We start from the raw sequence: 20,844 nt of genomic DNA on the forward strand, positions 1-20,844 counted from the left end.
CGTCCCTCATAAGCTAAGTTGCTTTGGGATGTTAAACCCCATAAACCAAAAGAAACCATTTTCATACATGTCACAGGGAGTCGGAGGGGGGAGGGGAGTAGGACTGTGCAAATTTGAGGTTTACCAGTGGGGTGACTGGCAAGTCGGTTTTTGGAAGAGGGAAAGCTGCTTCTCTGTAGCTTATTATAATATAACATAATAATGTCAAAGGTAGTGGGCGCCCGCGGCTGTCCTGAAGGCACCCTCATATATACCTCGCGTAGGAGAAATTCCCGACCGACACAAGCATCAGGGGTGACCTTTTATTAGTGTGACGGAGTCTCCGAAACTGCTGATGCTGGAGCGTTTTATGGATGCAAAATCCATCTGCTTTTCAAAGCCTTATGTGCTTCATCAGGTGGATTCTAGGGCATATACAGCCGATTCACATTAATTTTGGGTTCATTTGATTTCGGACCATAAAAAAAAAACTTTTCCATTTTGTATTTTCTATACTATTACAACATAGAAAGATAAACAGCACAACAAGGTTGACTAAAAATACATCTAAGCTAAGAATTTTTCGTTACCCTGAATGCGTCTGAGCCAGTTTGAATAGGTTCGAACCGGAAGAGAATGTCGATCCAGAGCCGAACCCGGAACTGAACCTGAACTGAACGTGAAAGAGTACCATTTCAACATCCTGCTCCCACACCATGAGAGCGCCAATATAATGTCAAAATATAAAGAACACATCCAATAGAAAAAAAATATTATGCATTAAAAATGTACACCACATTTTACCAAGATGCACTAGTGCAGTGGGACACACCAATATAACGGCAAAGTTTACTGCTGAACATCACTTCAACTTGTTTTGTGCGAGTCTCAATGCCAAGCTAAACCCCATAAATCCTCATGTTTTTGATATTATCAGTTCCCTTGCCACATAGCACTAAACAGACACGACCACAGGGAGACACACAGGACGGGCGGTAACTTACAACTGAAGTTTATTGCGTGAAACCAGGAAATATAAGCTCTTTCTTAACAGAGAAGAGGAGATAAAAACCTTTGAAATATTGGAAGCACTCATACAGCGCTATTGTTGAATAACGTTTACGGATTAGCAGACACGAAAAGCATGTTCGACGATAACGCTGATTGAGTGCTTCCTTATTGCAAAGGTTTTCATCTCCTCTTCTCTGCTGAGAAAGAGCTTATATTGCCTGGTTTCATGCAATAAAACTTCAGTTGTAAGTTAGCGCCCGTCCTGTGTGTCTCCCTTGTGTGCGTGTCTGTTCAGTGTCATGTGGCAAGTGAACCATCACCAACTCGCCTAAGCGTCCACTTTGATATTGTTAGCCCCTGATTTGTTCAACCCGAGGCAAGATCTTTGAAGAAGGCCCCTGCACCTGGAAGCCGTCTGTCTCGGTGGTGGTGGGGGTGCGGTGCCACTCGACCAGGTGGTTGTCCGGCCCGTACAGCTCCTTGTCCAGCTCGATGACGAGGCTCTTGAAGAAGGAGGAGAACTTGCGCTTGGCCCCCCTCGCCGACTCCCCCTTGGGCTGCTCCTCCAGCAGCCGGCCCTCCACCCGCAGCTCCCACGAGGGCACTGTGCCCTCCGCCGCCACCCCGTCCACCCCCACCCCCCCGTCACCCACCCCGTCACCCCCCCCACACATCTTGCCCGGGTAGAAGGTGTTCGAGATGAAGATGCGCAGCTTCCGCTTTTGCTGCACAGAAACAGAAAGACAGACACCCAATGTTCCCCTCTGCACACTGTCCTTCCACGCAGCATGCCCACACACTGTGCACTTCATCATCAGCCTGACTACGCCCACTGCAGGGCAAAGGCCTCTCCTATTTCTCTCCAATTGACCCTGTCCTTCGCCAGTTGTGGCCACCGTATTCCCGCAAACTTCTTAATCTCATCCGCCCACCTAACTTTCTGTCGCCCCCTGCTATGCTTGCCTTCTCTTAAAATCCACTCCGTTACTTTTAAGGACCTTCGCATTACATGCCCTGCCCAAGCCCACTTCTTCCCCTTGATTTCAACTAGGATATCATTCATGCACGTTTGTTCCCTCACCCACTCCGCCCGTTTCCGATCTCTTAACGTTACACCCAGAGGTCAACTCATACTGATGCTTAGCAATGTGTACTGGGAGAGCCTTTCTTCCTCTGTTCTTGGTGTTTCTGCACCGGAGTGGGTACTACAGCTCTAGCACCAGCAGCTCACCTTCATGGGGCGCTTGAGGGCCTCCTGGATGTCCAGCCTCTTGCGCATGATGGTGAAGTCCAGCTTGCGCTCAAAGGCCAGCAGGTCCATGTAGGCCTGCGACTCGGGCACCAGGTCCCGCACCCGAGGGGGGAGGATCTTGTCGGCCAGCTTCTTTTTCTTCTTGGAGACAGGGGCTCCACCACCCCCGCCAGGGGGCGGGGCTGCACCGCCCACAGCCGGGGGCGGGCCACTTGCTGGCCCCGCCCCTCCCAGGCTGCTCCTGCACACACACACCGCCAATCACTGCATCTCCTTCACCTTCCTAACAGGACTGCACACGGACAGATGCCCAACACAACATTCTAGAGCAGTACACTGAAATGTGAGGATTACGCCTCACCAGAGTGAATGCTCCAGTGAAGCGATGGTCCCTGGTTCAAACCCTGGACCGTGAGGAATTGTTCTTCAACTAAGAAGTTTCTGTCAAAGCTGTACAGCTTTCCTAGTAGTTGTGTGGCTGCGCTTGGGTGTATGCTAATCAATATGCTCCCCCATTACAGAATACAATTCTACATAATCGTGAAAAACAAAAAAAAATTTGTGCCAACTTCTATTGGGTGCACGTCAAACACATTTTCTCCGCACATTCTGCCTGCGCTTGCCCACATTACATTCTTACTTCAGATGACAACAACTGACTTTTTCACTCGAGATGAAGTCCCTATGACAAGCTGTGACCGGTAGGAGAACACTGACACACAACCTTGTGGAAACGCATGGGCATATTTCACCTGTGTGGTAATGTTTCAGTGCACCTGCATGCCAAGACGCCTTAAATATCACCCTAAAACACTGACAGCTGTCCACTGGCGAATTTCGCTTTCTACATGCCGCTGGTTTACTGTTCTTGCTTTTCTGGCCAACTAAGGTGTCATAGGGATGCGACAATATCATATGGCCCTCACCTGTAGGCTGTTGCCCCCATTTCATTCACAAAGATGGGCGCCTTTCCAAGTCACTGCTGTCAGAAGCCAAGGTAGACAAGGCCTCTTATAGCTCGTGCATCACACATGGCTTATACCCCTGTCAAGTGGTCAAGTGCCCTTACGGAGAGTGTTACTCGCTATAAGTACACTTTGCCAAATCTAAACGTCGCAAGTGGAGTGTGCTAGCCTGTAAGAACAAGGACTAACACCACTCTAGAGTTTCGTTTTCGAATCCCTTGAACAAAACAACAACACATGCCCACAGCCAGTAATGCAGCTGCATGCACAGAACTGCTGCAGCTAGGTGGCCATGAAGGACTCAGTCACTGGGAAAGAACTTGTTAGACTGCCACTGGAAGTCCTCATGACCATCATAAGCCTGACTACATCCACTGCAGGGCAAAGGCCTCTACCGTTACCTCCCTGGTTAACCCTGTCCTTTGCCAGTTGCGGCTACCGTATCCCCACAAACTTCTTAATCTCATCCGCCCACCTAACTTTCTGCCGCCCCCTGCTACGCTTGCCTCCTCTTGGAATCCACTCCGTTACCATCAAGGACCAGCGGTTATCTTGCCTTCACATTACATGCCCTGCCCAAGCCCATTTCTTCCTTGTGATTTTGACTAGAATGTCATTCTGTAGCTTAACATTACTAAACCTATCACAGCTTTCCATAGCGCACTGAGTTATGGAAAATACAATGATACATGTAACGTTAACACACAAAAATTAGGGTGGGCGAATAAAAGCAATGAAAAATAATAGCGCCCTGCCCGCACCGCTTAGAGCACAATGGGCTTAACATTATGAGACAAAGAATAGGTTGGGGCAACCGAAAAGGAAATAAAGTAATACGCCCCTGCCTGCACCAAATGTTAAGAGACAGATATTAGTGTGGGCTTAAAAATAAATAAGAAAAAAGTGCCCTGCCCGCACCGTCTTACAGGAAGAGGGTGTCCGGTGGAGAGGTGCCACAGTCCAGCTCACCCTTTGGATGCTGCCGACCGGGGCGGGGCGTCTCCGGGCGGTGGCCGCTTGCGTGGGGGGCCTTCCAGAGGTGCGGGGCCCGTGGGGAGTCGGGCAGGGGCATAGGGTGAGCCTGGAGGTGGTGGCATGCCTCGCGAGTGCATTGGGGGTGGGGCAGGGCCCGGTGAACCATAGCCGCCCTGCACAGGAGGAGGAGGAGGCCAGCCGTAATTACGCACCCCCTGTCTACACCCGGCAGGCCTTACACATGGGCCTGGAAGACGTTACCACAGCAAGGAACTGCAGCAACCCAAAACAAGCTTAATGACTGGTTTTGTAAATATTTTGCGCAGATATGCATATACTTAGGGAAGGAAAGATGTAGTGCCAAAGGGTGACACCAGGTGCCCTTATGTGTGTAACTAATAGAGCCATAAAGAAATGGCGCCATTACTGACTGTAGACATACATACGAGTTGATGCTTGAAAAATGAGTCTTGCGTGGCAGGGGTTGACATGTGTGTTGTGTTTCTTCCCTAGGTCACACTGCTGGACAACACGACACTAGCAAGGCACTTGGGGGCAGGGTATTTGTCTCATGCCGCATTGGGGGGACCCACCTGATAGCCAGGGTATGGACGAGGAGGTGCTGAGCGGTCGGGGGGCGGCCGCATGCCACCGGGGGGTCCTGGAGATGGCACCATCCCACCACCACCTACGCAGCACACAGCCAGTGTGTCACATTTGGGCACTGGAAAGACTTCCTCGTTTCAACGCTCAAGACGCTCCTAACTTGGTCCTGCCCACTGTAGCATGTAATGCAAAGAAAAGATAACTGATGGTCGCTAAGGGCAAGAAGTTTGCGGGGATAGGGTGGCTGCATCTGGCACAGGACAGGACAGGGTTATTTGGAGAGATATGGGAGAGGCCTTTGTCCTGCAGTGGGCGTAGTTGGGCTGATGATGATGATGACTGCAGCATAGAGCAGCTCGCTCCCAGAAGGCCGTTAGAAGCGACCAACGAAAAGGAAACAGTAAAACAAACCCTGCCAAACGTAATATTAAAGGGAAAGGAGCACTCCAGGCCACCTGAGCATAAATGTTCAAGTGCACTACAGGAGAGAGGAGCCTTCTTCCAATTTACCACATGCCTACATTGTAAGCATAAGTCCAACAGCATATGCCTGAAGGAATTAAAATGGCAAGAGCATGCAGACTATCGGCAACAGGCCAACAACAGCATGGGTTCATGGGTTCTCTCTTGGTGAAATCAAACCTCTGCCAGGGGTCCAGATGAAGAAGAAAGCACCTTGCAAAGCAGACTGATGCACATGAAAAGGCTGGATGGACATGCTGTCTATAACCCATTCACTAAACCATGGGTCATCAGCTTACACGCACGTTGTGCATGCAAGCTGAGCAGCTGAAGAAGCTGCAACGAAGCCATGGGATAGCTCAGGAAGTATCAAAGAGCCAGCGAACAGCGCATTAGCAAGGTCACTTTTGCTACCTGTTGGCAGCTCAAAGAAGCTGGTTTCACCAGAGGCTCACTGGTGGGTCACTCCGCACAGGGATTAAGGCTCGAAAAATCACTGCTGCGCTGCATGTGTTAAGGAAGAACCACTGTAGGAGCTGAGCAACATGAAACCACTCATCAGGACAATCTACTGCCACCGAGCCCCAATAAAAGAGCCACCCAGAGCTTGCAGTGATCACCTTCTAAAGGCTGTTGGCGTTGATATTAGTTTACATAGTCCAGATACCTCTGCAATCGGCTGTCTGATCATGCAGAATGTTTTCTCACAAGCCAGCTGTTGATAACTTCTCGGTCACACACAATATATTCAGCTTAAATATTCCCTGCCTGCCAATACAGCAGAACCTAGATATAGCTGATGTGAATTAATAAAATTCTAGGGCCGAAATGCATTCTGCAAGCATGCAGAGTTTCAGGTACTCCGAATACTCTCCCGCACCACTGTGAATGATGCAATATTGGAAGCTGCAGTGGCCGACAATAACATGGTGAGGAGGTGCAGACTTTGACAGCTGCAAAGCATCAAGCTTCCAATAGCGTGGCTGAAAAACAGGGGTAGAAGCGAGGGTGCAATGGCACTGGGATGTCACACGTTCTACACACGACTGCAACCGTGCAGCCTGTACATCATCACTGCCACGATTACCAGTCGCGCATTATGCACTCGCATGCACTACGCACTGCCTGTACTGTCAGCAACAAATGAAACACGAACAAAAGTGAAACACAAACTGCAAAATGAGAAGATCATGGCCAGGGGAAACTCAGCGATAGCACAGGTCAAGTTCACAGCAAAGGCACAAAGGAGGCTGCCCTTTAGAAGTGCTAATCAGCCTCGCTTATATTTCCTCTGCAGAAGCTGTGTTTGGAATTTCATTTTTCCTGTCCGCATTTCATTTGTTGCTCCTAATACACTGCCAAAGCCGCTTTCGTCAGTGCTCCTGTATACAGCAATGAAGGAAAGTGCTGCCCTCACATTGTTACCGCCGCAATTGGAAGTTACACAGTACAATCTGCAAGCACTGAGCAGTGCAAGAATTCTCTTCCCTACGCCAGCCTGAACAGACACGCACACACTTGTGGGCTAACCTTTGCAAGCATTGTGTTCGGGAGTTAATACCAGCCCGCTGTTACACCTTTCAGAATTCCCTCTGGCCAAAAATTAATTTAAGTGAACACGTTTCTTACACTCAAACACGAGAGTTTCATATGAAGCCAGTACATTCTTGTCAATTTCGAAGTCATAAAACCAGCGAAAAATGTATATTCAATTTTGAACTGTACTGACCGTGCATTGAAAAAATTTCAGCCGTCCACTTAGGATTACTTTCTAATGCAAACTTTTTGGCACAATCCCAGCACTTGCTCTCCCCGCATGGGAAAAAGCAGGCCCCTTATTTTACTACTTCTTTTTTTATTTTTTGAGTTCGGCCCTAGTATTTGTCATCTCTCTCGGTCTCCCTGGCTGTCGTTGCATGGGGGAACAAACCCTGTCCTCATTCTAAACTTCAAGATCAAAACACAGGCATCAGCTATCAGAGCCATACACTTTAAACGTAAAGGAGTTATAAGGTAGTAAGCTGTCATCTAATGCACTTCCTAAGGGAGTGCACCAGAGGTCAACTGACTGCCTTTTTACTCCATATAGGCGTACTTGTAATTACAGGGCAACAAACGAAGTGGCACAAAGCGCCTGCAAGTGGCACGCATTGTGATGCACCAGCATGGACTTGATTGTCAATGAGCAGTGTAGCCTGAGGGCCGTGGAAACCACTGGCTGGCTCCCCTTTTTATTTTTATTTTTTTAGTTTTCACAGGCCAAGATTTTGAAACATCAAAACCTCATCGCAAAACCCTTACGATGTAAGGAGTCACAGATGCATGAGGCTTGTTGCACATCACAAGGAAGGTTCAACTTGAACCGATATCGTGAGACATGAGAGTTAACAAGGGCTTAGTGCAGTAACTCTCGCGATACTGTGAGACTGGTATCAGCAAGATTTCACTGTACTGACACTTGCCACTTAACTTTCAAGTTGAGCGAGAACATGCAGCCGTGCCTCATTAATGCAACTTCCGTTAATACGGACAACTCAGAGAACAGAAATTTGGACTGCACTAATCAGACATTTCCTTTCCCACATTTCAAGCGTAGGACACTGGCAAAAGGCAATGCACAAACTCAAAAGCCTCAGTGGTGGCCTTTTCTTTTTGTGTGTGGTTTCATGCTTTAGAGTGCTAATGTGTGCATACTGCATGAATGCTGGTAACAGAATTTATCTCAGATGCTCCTGCTTCTGTGACACACAAATAGTGCTCAAAATCGGGCTTTCCAGAATTTTTTAAATACGAACAACGACCACAGCACAAAAGCTGCTTTTGCTCCAAAGAGGACAATAAAATGACAGAGCAAGTCTCTTCATCAACCTTCCAAGTTAATAAACTACTTAGTCACGGCAGCTTGCTTGCATGTTTACAGTGAAAACGTGGGGGTAGCCACACTCACAGAACCGGGATTCTGAACCTTATCTGGCTTCAAAAGGAGCTGAGAAACCCTGTGTGTCTTAACTTCTGCTGCTTCACGACTAGCAAGCATGAAAAAAAAAAAATATGCACAACTTAGCGTCGTCAGCCCAAATGTGAATTAGGTGCAATTGTGGGGGTCTTGGTGACAGTACACTAAAAAAGAAAGTGCAGACTGACTCTTCCTTAAAAAAATGCGTTAATTTATAATGACTAGCTGTGAGTGAAGCACAGTATGCTCTAAACAATTAGAGTATGATAGGTCAATAAATAAAGTGGGTAACAGAAAGGTGTGGTTGGCGACATACATGGTTTAGACTCAGGGAACCCGAAAAGTACTCCAAGGACCGGAAGGGTACCAAGAAACCCAGTCTAAGAACACCTGGCCTAGACTATATTCCCATAGCACTCTTTTGTTCCGAGACATTTGTTTACAAATTTTGAACTGAATTAGCATAATTATGCATGAAAAGAGTACCGAGTGACAAAAAAAAACTCTTTCAGGCATGACGCAGCAGTTACGTACAGTATTTCACCTGCCAGTGATGTAAGGCAACGTGTGAAACTGATAACATTTCAGTGTCACTTACCCTTTAATCTCTGGCTAGTAAAGCAATAATAATATTAATCAAAGAACTCCAAATGTAACGGCAGCCTCACTCGCGGAGGAGTTTTACGTCAGTCATCTCTCTCTCTTCCATGCTTAACGGACTGAGTTGATCCTGCCACTGGTGGAGTACGGAAATTCTAATGATATAAAAATTGGCTGTGGCTTAGCTAAGGTCAAGCCTGGATATCTCGGAGTGAAAAAGCTCTCGCTGCTTTTCAGCCAACTCCCAAGCTACCACTTCTGGATCGGTGTTTCTGCGCCGTCCGCCTGCTCCTTCTTGTTCTCCTTCCGTGGCAAGTGTCTGCGCCTGTTCTATGGGCAAGCGCGCCTTATATAGCACTCCCTTCAAATGCGCACGGCTGCGGCGAAAGGTCAAACGGTGGCGAGGATGGCCGCCTCTTCTATGGCCGCCGCCGCCACTCACGCGTTCTCGCAACGCCTTGTGAAGGAACCTTCTCCTCTTGGAACGGCGGCGGCAACCGCACGGCAGCGACGAAGGGTAAAACGGTGGCGAGGAGGAGAAGCGGTTTCGCATGTGCGCAGCTGTGGAAAATGTGTACTGTGGCTCACGTGAAGCACGGTGTTGATGAGCCTAGTGAAGCTTTTCACTTCAAAAACTTTGAGGCCAACGGCTGTGACCATGGTTTGGGTGTGGTAGAATTTTGCCAAATGCAGTACAGTCACGAAACGCAACCACCTTTGGGTTTTCAATATAAACATGCACGCTAAATGCAGGGACTACAGTTTATTAACTAAACTTTACTTAATTAGGAAGATGAAAAAGACAAATCCCACCACTCTGTCTGTCCAAATGCATTATCTATTCGCAATGACGCCTTTTCTGTACCGCTCGTTGCCTGCTTTTAAAAAGCCCGGAAATTCAAGTTCAGAAAAGAAATGAAATTGGTAACACAGCACAAATGACAGGGCACGCTAACCTGTCACTTTTTTGTTTGCGCATTCTCCGCGTTTTCTGTGTGCGAAGAATGAAAGTGTTCTTCATGGTTTACGCTTTCAAATTTGCCTTTACCTTGAAGAAAGCATGGCGCTGCATAAACAAAAAGATAGATTAACGAGAGATTACCAAGGCACATGAAATTATGAAACAGTAATCACAGAATGAGCGGCCTGTTGGTGGCTCCATCGAAGAAACAACCGCTTTTCCCAAATGTGCGCACAAAAAAGCGACAGGTAAGCGCACCTGGTTCACTGTGCGTCTATACGCAGCAAGCATTTCCATTAAGTTTCAAGCTGAAAGTCGGTTCCTCTGTGCGAATGCTGCCTTCGCACCGGTTCCAGCGCACTGTGCTTTTTCTCGAATAGCAGTTCCTTGTTTACCGTCATGACCTGCTTCTGGGGTGACCCACTTTATGATCTCGTTTTGGTTCGAAATCAAAGTGTCCATATTAACCCTAACGAAAATGTTGGATAAAAACTATGAACTTCCACTATTTCATCGCTAGCGGTCCCTAGACTGCAAACATTTAAAAAATGGCAGATTTATTTTTTAAACGTTAAGATAACTGCACAATAAATCTGCACACGAATAGTCAAGCACATAAAAAAAAATTAACAGTGCAATTCAAAACACTTACACCACCTGCCAATGGAGCAGTATGACCACGGAAATTTTGCGCTGTTTTGCCATTAGGGTTGGCTTTTTGTAGCGAGTTATCGTCAAGCAAGCTTCCTGCGTCTCTACTGGCCAGAATTTTTACCTTGCTTTAAAAAATATGTTAAATAAAGTCGCTTCTCCAATAATGTGAGAAAGTGACATACATCCAGGGATAAATGAAAACATTCACATTTTAGAGTCTGTATCGTACATGACCAGCAAGACATTAAATTTAGCATTAACGAGGCACAACTGCATTCTTTCAAGTTATGAAAACGAACTTGAACACATGACAGTTTTCTAATACATCCGTAAGCATCCTCTCTCTCTCTGGAAGGATGCCGTACATTATTAGCATGAAGAACAAACAAAATATCTAAAGTAAAGCAGCAAGAACTGACCTCCCATCAAGTTGTGCCCAAACGGGCTTTCAAGTGGCCCTGAAACACACAAATCCAACATGCACCACACGTCATTAAATACCAGCAAGAGCCTGCTTGACTAAAGAAACAGCACAATTCACACACACACAAAATGGCCACCGCAAAGAAAACCAGTGGCATGTCGGATCTCCCGTATTTTCCGGTGTATAAGATGCGGCTTTTTTTCAGAAATCTTGCTGGTGCGTCCTATACAAGGGTGCGTCTTATACGCAAATTTTTCGTTTCTTTTTTGCGAGTTCAGAAATGACTCAGGTTCATGTTCAAGCTTTTTTCACCGAAAAAATATCACTACCAATAACGCGGTTGTAACACAGTTAATACTTCAATATGGGGACCACGGTGCGCAACTTCTTTAGGTGAACTTTATCATGAAACGGCGACTTCCAGGATCGCAAACGCATGGCCGTTTCGGAGGCCCCAAGCAAAAGTGATGTGAAATGCCAAAAAATGGTGACAATCATGCTTCTTGCCATTGTCAAGACAAGTCAAGACAAGCCGGCGTTTTTTTTAGTCACCCTTTGCAACTTTTTTTGCTCCGTGTATGTAGTACGTATGTAGTGCGTGTTTCAGCCGCGTTGCCTCCAGAAATGGGAAAACTTTTTGATAGCGCATCTGAAGATGAAGACTTCGAAGGTTTTAGGTAGAAATAAAATGTTGTTATGGACATACGGGAGAGCTCTTTTGTGTTTTCCTTCTTTTTTGCTAAAACGTGGGCGGGTATGGCGTGAGTGTTGCCTTTTTCGATCACTTAGCGTTGCTTAAGAATTTTTCACAGGTACAGTGCATTTCACGATGGTCGCGCAAGCGTATTTAATAAAGTCTCACTAGCCTAACTGGGTAAACTGGGGTGCGTCTTATACACCGGAAAATACGTAATCCTTATGCGGGAGCAATGCACACGCACTGGAAAAGCAAAAACAGAAAAAATAATGCAAAAGCAAGACAACATGACCAAAAAAACGACACAGAGCTGAAAATGAAAGCCACACAAATCTGTCCAGTTAAAACTAGTTTCATAGCATACACTAGTAGGAATAAATGCATGTACAGCCCTGAGATGCACAAGTTTTAGCACCAAGCTGGTTCCGTAGCAAAATCAATATTTGTGCAGGTAACAGTTTACATGTGTTTCTGGACCACTGACCCCAATCATTCAACATGGACTGCCCACATCACATGAGTGAACAAGGAACTTACCACCCTTGCTCCCTCTCTGCCCGGAAGAAGATAAAACACACAGCCCGAAAGGCACAACATAGCATCTCTACCAGCAATTCTTTCACGGTCATCCTCATACAGCACCCTAGACATTTTCGAGAATCCTCCTCACTACCATTCACACACCTGAAAGCATTCCTGTCCACGCTTACTTCCTCGCCAATCCCACAGCGTACGTACACCTCAGCCACTGCTACGAGCTCCCTCGATGAGGCATCACAGCATGTTCACATCAGGCTGCACTGGCTGTCCGACCTCCCATACAACATGTAGCCTCCACACGGCTACTCCATCATCACCTGGCTACTCCACCGCCACCTGGCTACTCCACCACCACCTGGCCATGCATCTCAGTCGGAGCATCCCGCCATACCTCAGCTTCAAGTCTCAAAATGAGGAAGCAGTCAGTACCACCAGTGTCTGGTATCTAAGCCTGACCTACAACCGAGTCAAAGCTAGCCAAGCTATGGATGAACCAGCATCTCAAAGCATACCGTGCATGCCTGACTGACCCATTCACTTGATACACATGTGCTGAGGCATAATGCTAGCTCCCCTCCAATTTCTTCTTCACTGCCTGATGGCACGCACGGCTTTGCACTGCGCAAAATTGGAGGCCTGCGTGGCACTGCTGTATGCGGCAACCGTAGCAGTGAGAACAACAACTCGCCCCCATTACAGTCCAATCACTCGAGCATAAACCAGATTCTCCAGCTAGCTCCACCAACAGGATTCACTTTCACGGGAACGCCTTCACGGAAAGCGTACCACACTAGTGCCAGGCCTTTCTGGTGTTTCAACGCAGTTTCACCTCTCCGGACAAGAAATATGGCAACTCACAGGAAATACAAGAAATTTCGTGTCACAAAATTGATCCACCATTTTCCAGCATTGCGTGGCGCTGTAACTATGGCAGGAAGTTAGGGACTCTGTTTTCCCCAGAAAGCCATCCTTCCTCACAAAAAAAAAGCAAAGGTAGAGTTCCCAAAGGTTAATGTACTAGCCTAGCATAACTTACTGTTCCAACAATATATCTTTTTACGTCACCCTAGAACAGTCAAGATATAGTCAACAAAGCATGCACCATAAGCATTTCTTGCTTTCTAAAATGCTTCAATGTGACGATTGCGATCCTACAATGCACTACCTGTGACTCTAATGTGCTGACAATGTGAGACTTTTACAGCTTGCCCCAAATGTTCTTTTAAGTTTCTGTCACACAGGACAATACTGTCACACTGCCAATTAATGCTCGTCACTTATAAATCTATTATGTTGCCAGCAACAGTGCTGAAAACATAACTTGATGGCATAAGTATCCAACATAAATACTCTAAACACAGCTTCCCATACCATATTTGTGATCTAGCATGAACTGAGAAACTGCTTGCACGGCACTGCATTCAAAGCAGTGAGGTACAGTGCATCAGGCCTGTGAGGTTGAGCTTATAAGACAACTGGAACACTCTTCAGAGCACCGATTTACTCATTTACTTATTTCTTCTTATGGACTGCAACACAACAATTCTGCAGGGAAAAATACACACAAGGCAAATCATACATCAAATAAACAAGAGAGCACTAAAATTATAAAGTACCAGCAAAACCAAATGCCCAAACATAACGGACACATAGACAAGCAAGTAAACTATTACAGTCCAGCCCACTTATAAATAGGGGTTGGGCTTTTTGGTTTTTATTTTTTGAGAATTCAGCGGTTTTCTTTGGTGTTTATTTCAAAGAACGCTATTTTCGTTTATTCTTTCTCGCGGTGAATGAATCAGTGACCTTTTTCAGCTTTTTAATGTGGCTATCCTGAGTAGTATTAAGTCACTTAGAGTCTACCTCAAGCTTATTCTACAGTACTTAAAGTACAAATGGTAGCACTTAGAGCTATGCTTGCAGAAGGAATTGCTACAGTCCTTAAAATACAGAGCAAGCGAGAGGGCGGGGCATCAAGTGATCTGTGTACTGATGGCAGCAATGGAACTGCCACTCAACTGTCACTGTGACCAGAATATGATATTCGTTTATGATGACCATGCATAGCTTTTTGTCTGCATCCTACATGCTTCTGATAAACCCACTCAACCTACCAGCTGTTTTTAAGCAGGAGATGATAGTGAACAAATGATGCTGTGCTGACAGCCAGCAAGGAGGCAGTTCTCTCTGATCTGCAGAGGCATGTAAGCTAGCGGAACAATACCTCAAATTGCATAACTATGCTGCTAATCCAACAACACCATCATCGGATTATGCCTCCGTCTTCCCTACATCGTTAATTGTTAACTACAACTCAGTGTAAGTCATGCTCAACAACCAGTTATCTATGGTATGCATGCAGTTCTTGCTGACCTTTTTCGGTTAAATCTGAATTTCGAAAATTGAATCCGGTGTACTTTTATTTTATTTTTTTTTCTCAATTTAAACTGAATAGTCCAATCTCTACTTATAACGAACCTGACAATGGTGCGGAATATGTCACTTATATCCAGAGTTTGCAGTAGGCGTACCTTACATAATACAAAAACAGCTCTTATTTCTTAACAAGCTGCACTATATACCCCAGCTTCTTTAAAGCTGGCCCTATCACAGCACTTTCCAAGCTATAGGAGGTAATCACGCGACTTAATCTGCAAGGGCCACTGAACAGGCAGCTGAACAGGCAGCTCAGTTATACGACGGCACAGAATTTCGCTGCAGACTTCATGCCCACAAAGCGTTCCACAAGGAAAAATGGACATTGACACACTCAACAACGTGCGAAGATGTTATGGATCAGTAACAATATGGGCTGGGTACTACCTCACAGTGTACCTGACACTGCACGAGCCGGTGCTAAACGAACACCAACATGGCGTGCTAGCCGCAACGATGCTTGCGCCGTCCGGTAGCACGGCCTCAGTGAATACCTCCTATACAGAATGGTCATGCACTACTTACTCCCTATGACCCTTGCTGTCAACAGCCTCCTACACAGATGCGATATAACTGCTTGCGACTGAAGCGTTCATGGGCACTAGAAGCATGCGGGCCTCCTTGCCTTTGCCTTCATTAGATCCCTGCAGTTGGGGAATGATCTGGCTTCGTACGCAATCCACATCAGCGGAGCCATCTAATGTGACATCAGGTCCGGCCAGTAGTGCATCAAAGACACGTCACAAATACGTGGGCTCTCTGACAGTGAAATATTTTGTTCAAAGCCTATGCAGCAAAGAAGCTAGCACAGATCACGCACATGGAGAACATATCAACTGCGCTTTCTGCAGTCTGTACACGACAGGAGATAAGGAAAACTCGGGAGAGGCGCTCGCTATCAGAGCTGCCCGCCAAAAAGAGTGCCGGAAATCATGTGCTTGCGCAAGGACTACTGGGGAGTCTATGGCCACCAGCGCAGCCAATAGTAACGCCGGGCGCAGCGTCGCCGTGTGCTGCATTGTCTGCTACGCATGTGCGAACGTGCTGAGACGATGCCGAAGTAGGGGGAGTATAGGTAGCAGATTTCAAGAAATGTGACGTAACCACCTCTCCCGAGTTCTTTCCTTCCTTCATGGAGTGTAGGTGTAGAGGCAATTGGACCGACGACGCATGCTGTGTCACCGACTGGGCCAGCAAGCCGTACCACGTGACTATTATTCAAATCGCTGCTTTTGGTTACACATTTACTCGATTCTAACGCGCACCTTTTTTCCCGCAAAAAACTCTTCTAAAAATGACATGCACGTTAGAATCAAGCACAAAAATGAAAATATGCTGTTGCGATCGGCATCACAAGATGGCAGCTTGCTACCTTCCACGTGTCAATGCAGTAAAGATTCGTTAATTTGACACCTTTTAATCAGGAAATCTGGGTAATTTGAACAGCTGGTGCAGTCTCAGTTGGCACCCATCTAAGTCTATGGTGTCGGGCATTCCCTAACTCGGATGCTATGAGTCTTGCACCGGTTAATCCAACAGCTTCGGGACGGGAGGCTGTGCCCAGATATGGCTGGCAAGGCAAGCGATCATCAAAACAGCCCTGTCAAAACTGAACTGCATGCTACACAGTTACCCGCACACCTCTGACGTGAGCACAAAAGAAGGAATGACGAAAAACGAACGGCCTCCAAAAACAATCCGACTGCTAAGTTTCGGTTTTGCTTTCCTGGGCTCCACACTACCCGTCGGCAACAGCGATTATCGACCACGCATCAGCCAACCAAATGAACACAGCTGCATGCTGTCTGGGATGCTGAATGGTGCCTCTGTGCGTTTCTCTCGCTTCCATCTGCACGACTCTTCCAGTGCACCGAAACTGGACGCTCATCAGGCGCCGTCTTTGCGCAGAAAGCATGAAAGTCTGGTACACATTGCAATCGAAGGCAATGCACTTTTTTTACTGCGAAAAACAGGTGCGTATTACAATCGAGTAAATACAGTAGTCATCCACGATGTGTAGTAGTTTCAATTCTGTCCCTGTATAGCACCCACCCCTCTTCTCCTTCCACTTAGGACGCTTTGCCCAGCCGGCACACACAGGCTCAGTGACTGACCTTTAAGCCCAGCAGCACGCTCTTTACCAGTGGTTATATACAGTTGCAATTCCACTTTTTTTTTTACAGCTTTTTTTAAGGTCATGGTATTCTTTCAGATGCGGTGCCATGGTGGCTGGTTGACAGTTTTTCAACTGCGAGGTGAAGTTTACTGTGCCTCCATGTTCGCTTTAACCGAGTGGTGCTGTCAACATCGTTAATTATATCTGAGACGCGGGTTCGATCACGGCTGCGGCGGCTGAATTTCGATGGAGGCGGATTTCTAGAAGCCCGTGTACTGTGCGATGTCAGTGCACGTTAAAGAACCGCAGGTGGTCGAAATTTCCGGAACCCTTCACTATGGCGTCCTTCATTGCCTCAGTCACTTTGGAACGTTAAACCCCCATAAACCATTATATCTGAGACGCAGCCTCATTGCCCTAATACATATTTTGACGACAGCACCGCCCTTGTTCGTAATAAGCGAATGTCCATTATAAGTGGACTTGACTGCATCACATGATGACAGAATAGAATACAAATTACAGTAGCATCATATAAAAATGACACTGGTAACTTCCGACATACACTAAGCTGTCAGGACTAGATGGCCTGCCTGCGGAAGTGTTGCAGCTGAAAAACGAGCAAGAGTAACTTGCCAGGGGGAACAACAGCTGCTGCTGGTATTCCGCCCATGGGAGGCGGACCAGGAGGGGGCGTGGCCACATGTGCCGGGTAGCCACCACGGTTCATCCTGCAGAGAGCCACACACACACCCAACTGCTGTCACAACTGTCCACAACACGGGGGTTCCATTCCCATGCAAGGAATTCAAATGAGGCAATTATCTGCACGTCAGCAGCAATGCACAGCACATGACAGCGCCACAATGATCACCTGAAGACACTGCCTCATGCACCAGCCCTGTCCACAACAGCTTCTTGTAGCCCCGCATGACACCGTAATAGTCCAACGTGTTCAGGGGAATCCCACTACGTGGAGTAGATGTGGCAGCTTGAGGAGGATCACCGGCCGCCAGATGGTGCCATGTTCCCATCATCAGCGCGCATTGGCAGGGCATGGTACATGGGGGTAGTAGCAGCACACGCTATGCTAAAGAGTACCATGTGCTCGAGTTTGAATAAGACAGGGAAGGCCACCAATCAATGTTCTCTTCTACGCCATCGACGTGACAATGAAGCATCGCTGGGCGTCCACATGGTTGTGACCACGGAAACGATGCTGCCAGCCTTGGCAAGAATGAGTTACAGCGAATAGGCAACCATGATGTGAAACTTAGGGACGTGCTCAGATGGGCAGTTTTGATTGGTCCCCTCCCAGTGTCGTCACTGAGAGAAAGAAATGGGAATGGGAAGCCCGGCCAAAATCGAGTTGAGGGCAGCACTTTGCTTGTATTTTGAAATTTCTTCACCGAATAACTCCCGTTCCTGTGCAGCGATTCCTGTAATTCTTTTTGAGTCAGAATCAGCGTGATATAAAGAATCCACCTGAAGTATAGCTGGCATCCCTTCAAGCAGTGTTTTGCAGCCCCTTTAGCAACTGAGCCACTGCAGCCGGTCGCTCTGTGATGTCAAAGTTGCGTTAAGGTCACAAGAAGTATGTAAAAATTGCAATATAATCGGTGCTTCTTGATTCATTGTCATTCCAGCTATTAAGTCAGGCTAGATTTAGTGTTGTAATGAATTAAATGATTATGTTGCAGTTTTTTCATGCCTCGTGTGACCCAAACACCGCTTTGACATCACAATTGCCGTTACTCTGCTGAAACCGAAACTAAAACAGCATGAGAGAAATTCGATTATAAATTAACTTGTGGCCATAGGCGAATACCACATGGCAATCCATGTATACTTATGCCTTGCACGTCATTACAAAGAAGAAAACACACCCAAAAATTAGGTGCTATAGAATCCTTCAAGAGGGAACGCAGGTTTTGGAGGTGGACCTTTTAATTTTTTCATGTAATGAAATGAAGTCTGGCATGCTTAATGGAAAGTGCACTGAAAGCTCAAATATAATATTTCAACGAAAATATACCTTGAGTAATTTTATTCACATTATACATCTTTATATATTTCATTGCTATATCAAACTTGCAGAAAGCCTGGCGTGACAACAATACATGGTAGGAGTCTGCAGTCAATTTTTAGCAGCCTGACATTTTTCTACACAGAATGTTATGTCCACGCTTGCATAATGCACTCATTATCGCCAACAAAATTAGTGACACAATAAAAAATAAACTCATTAAAAATATAGGAATGTCACAGCATAAAGAATTTATCAAGGAACACAGTACAACAAACTACATGAAAATCCGTGGTCACTGCCATGCTGTGCTTTCTACAAGCAAAGCAGTCAGGTCAAAAGAAAAAATCCTTTGAGAAAACTGGCATTTTGACGGAGATTTCTGCCAGTTATTTGCTACCTATGATCACAAGAACATTTCTCAAAGTCACTTCTGGGCTGCTTTCATGGAAAATTTTTCAGGTTGTGATTGAAAAGACCTTATAATATCAAATTCGGTGTTTTCTAAAATCAATTTTTTTTTTCTCGAGATTTTTAGTGCATTGAAAGCCACGTCTCCCTCCCCCATTAAGGGGTTAAATAACAGCGACTCCGTCCTCCATTTCTTCAATTGCTTTTTAGACTTGTACGTCGAAAGTGACCAGTTCTGCCAATAGACTCCATTCCCTGGACACAACTTTTCAAGGGGTACAAGAAGATGAATTAGGCCAAAAGCATTGTTCGGTTTTAGGAAGCAATTAAAAGCTAGCTTGGCGCTCACATTTCAATGGAGGTGAAATGCCATGTACAATGCGATGTCGGTGCACATTAAAGAACCCCAGGTGATCAAAATTTCCGGAGACCTTCATTACGGTGTCCCTCATAGCCTGAGTCGCTTTGGCATGTTAAACCCTCATAAACCAATAAACCAATTAAAACCTAGCAAGCTAATCAAAGTATCGGTGCTGGTCCAAATTAACTGAAGTAAGAGATCGCCAGGGAATGAAATGGCGTGAATTAACAGCCCATTCCTTGGTGGTTCATTCGAAGCCGTTGGCTATGAAACTGAGTCAACAAGTACATTCCTTGCTTTTTCCCTCCTCGTACTGCTGTGGTCTATGCCAACACTAGCAGTGCTTGAGGTATGCCGACAGCAACGCCCATATATGCTTAAAAGTAAGGTTCGATGCATCAGAAAGGCTAACACCCCAATTTGAATCGGCCTTACTCTCACATTGCGACTCCCATTGTTTGGCTTTCAACCTTGACTTTGAATCTGCCCGGACCTGGCGTCTGCATTCTTTGGTTGGTTGGTTGATTGGGGTTACTCAGCTACTCAGGCTATGAGGGACGCCGTAGTGAAGGGCACGGGAAATTTCGACCACCTTTCCTTCCAGACACATAACACCACTCAGGTTCCGTCAGCTGCCAGATCTCTGGCGCGGTACGGCACCCGTGCGGACGCAGCCCACCGACACAGGAGGTGGTCGAATGAACGAGGCTTTCAGTTGCTCGCGAGGACAGATCGAGCTACAGCCACCACTATCGGTACACCCGGGCTCCAGGCGGCCAGCGATTTCGACCCACTGCGTGCGAGGTTTGTTCTCGAGCCAAAAAAAAAAAAAAATGCCGATTTACGGCACACACGACTGGGTAAGCTAGCGTACTTAGGTAAGTACGATGAATTGACACCAAAGCCGGAACGGCGAATAGCAGACGAAACTACAAAACGCTGCCCTCCAGCAATCGGGAATGTTGCGATCGAAGAAAGTGCGCATTTTTTTTTTACCCCTTCCATGACATTCACTTACTATGACGAGTGCACTTCTAATGCCTGCAAAGTAAAACTTCGTCAGTTTGAAACTTACGCAGACGCCGGCCGAAGCGTCATTCTCCATTCTACTAGGCCTCGCCAAGAGCGCTGGCCATTTAGGACACTTCTTGTTAAGAAACTGCATAGGTTACCGAAGGCTTACCTGGCTTAAAAAAAAATGCTACCAGAAGACTTCCTAGTTTTGTAGTCAGTCGAACACCGATGCTGTCAAGAAACGCACACGGAACATCAAATCCGACGCACAGTGGAGACGCGCAACGCGCAACAAAAACACATGACCAGTGTTGCCTATCGACAGATGTTCCGCTAACTAACTCAATGTTGCACCGCCAGTCTAGTCTGAAAGTACTTGTAGCATTTGTAAATCTAAA

The 20,844-nt window shown here is 46.5% G+C and overlaps 1 protein-coding gene across 2 annotated transcripts in view; it reads right to left on the reverse strand.

The window, feature by feature from the left end:
* The window catches only part of Bap60 (Brahma-associated protein 60), a 35,521-nt gene extending 14,749 nt beyond the window's left edge, over positions 1-20,772 (reverse strand). Inside the window, exons 1-7 of one of the 2 annotated variants that reach the window (XM_089546350.1) lie at positions 20,616-20,772; positions 17,271-17,365; positions 10,841-10,879; positions 4,776-4,870; positions 4,177-4,355; positions 2,222-2,483; positions 1,395-1,715 (exon numbers count right to left, since the gene is read on the reverse strand). In XM_089546350.1, the coding sequence (XP_089402476.1) occupies positions 1,395-1,715; positions 2,222-2,483; positions 4,177-4,355; positions 4,776-4,870; positions 10,841-10,879; positions 17,271-17,364 (990 nt within the window). In that variant the 5' untranslated portion in view covers position 17,365; positions 20,616-20,772. The remainder of the gene's footprint in view (positions 1-1,394; positions 1,716-2,221; positions 2,484-4,176; positions 4,356-4,775; positions 4,871-10,840; positions 10,880-17,270; positions 17,366-20,615) is intronic. The other variant, XM_089546351.1, reaches the window with a different exon arrangement.
* Between the last annotated feature and the right edge of the window lie 72 nt (positions 20,773-20,844).

The sequence above is a fragment of the Amblyomma mixtum genome, chromosome 5 (genome assembly GCF_055824585.1).
Source record: "Amblyomma mixtum isolate Tamu chromosome 5, ASM5582458v1, whole genome shotgun sequence".
Classification (NCBI taxonomy): Eukaryota; Metazoa; Arthropoda; class Arachnida; order Ixodida; family Ixodidae; genus Amblyomma; species Amblyomma mixtum.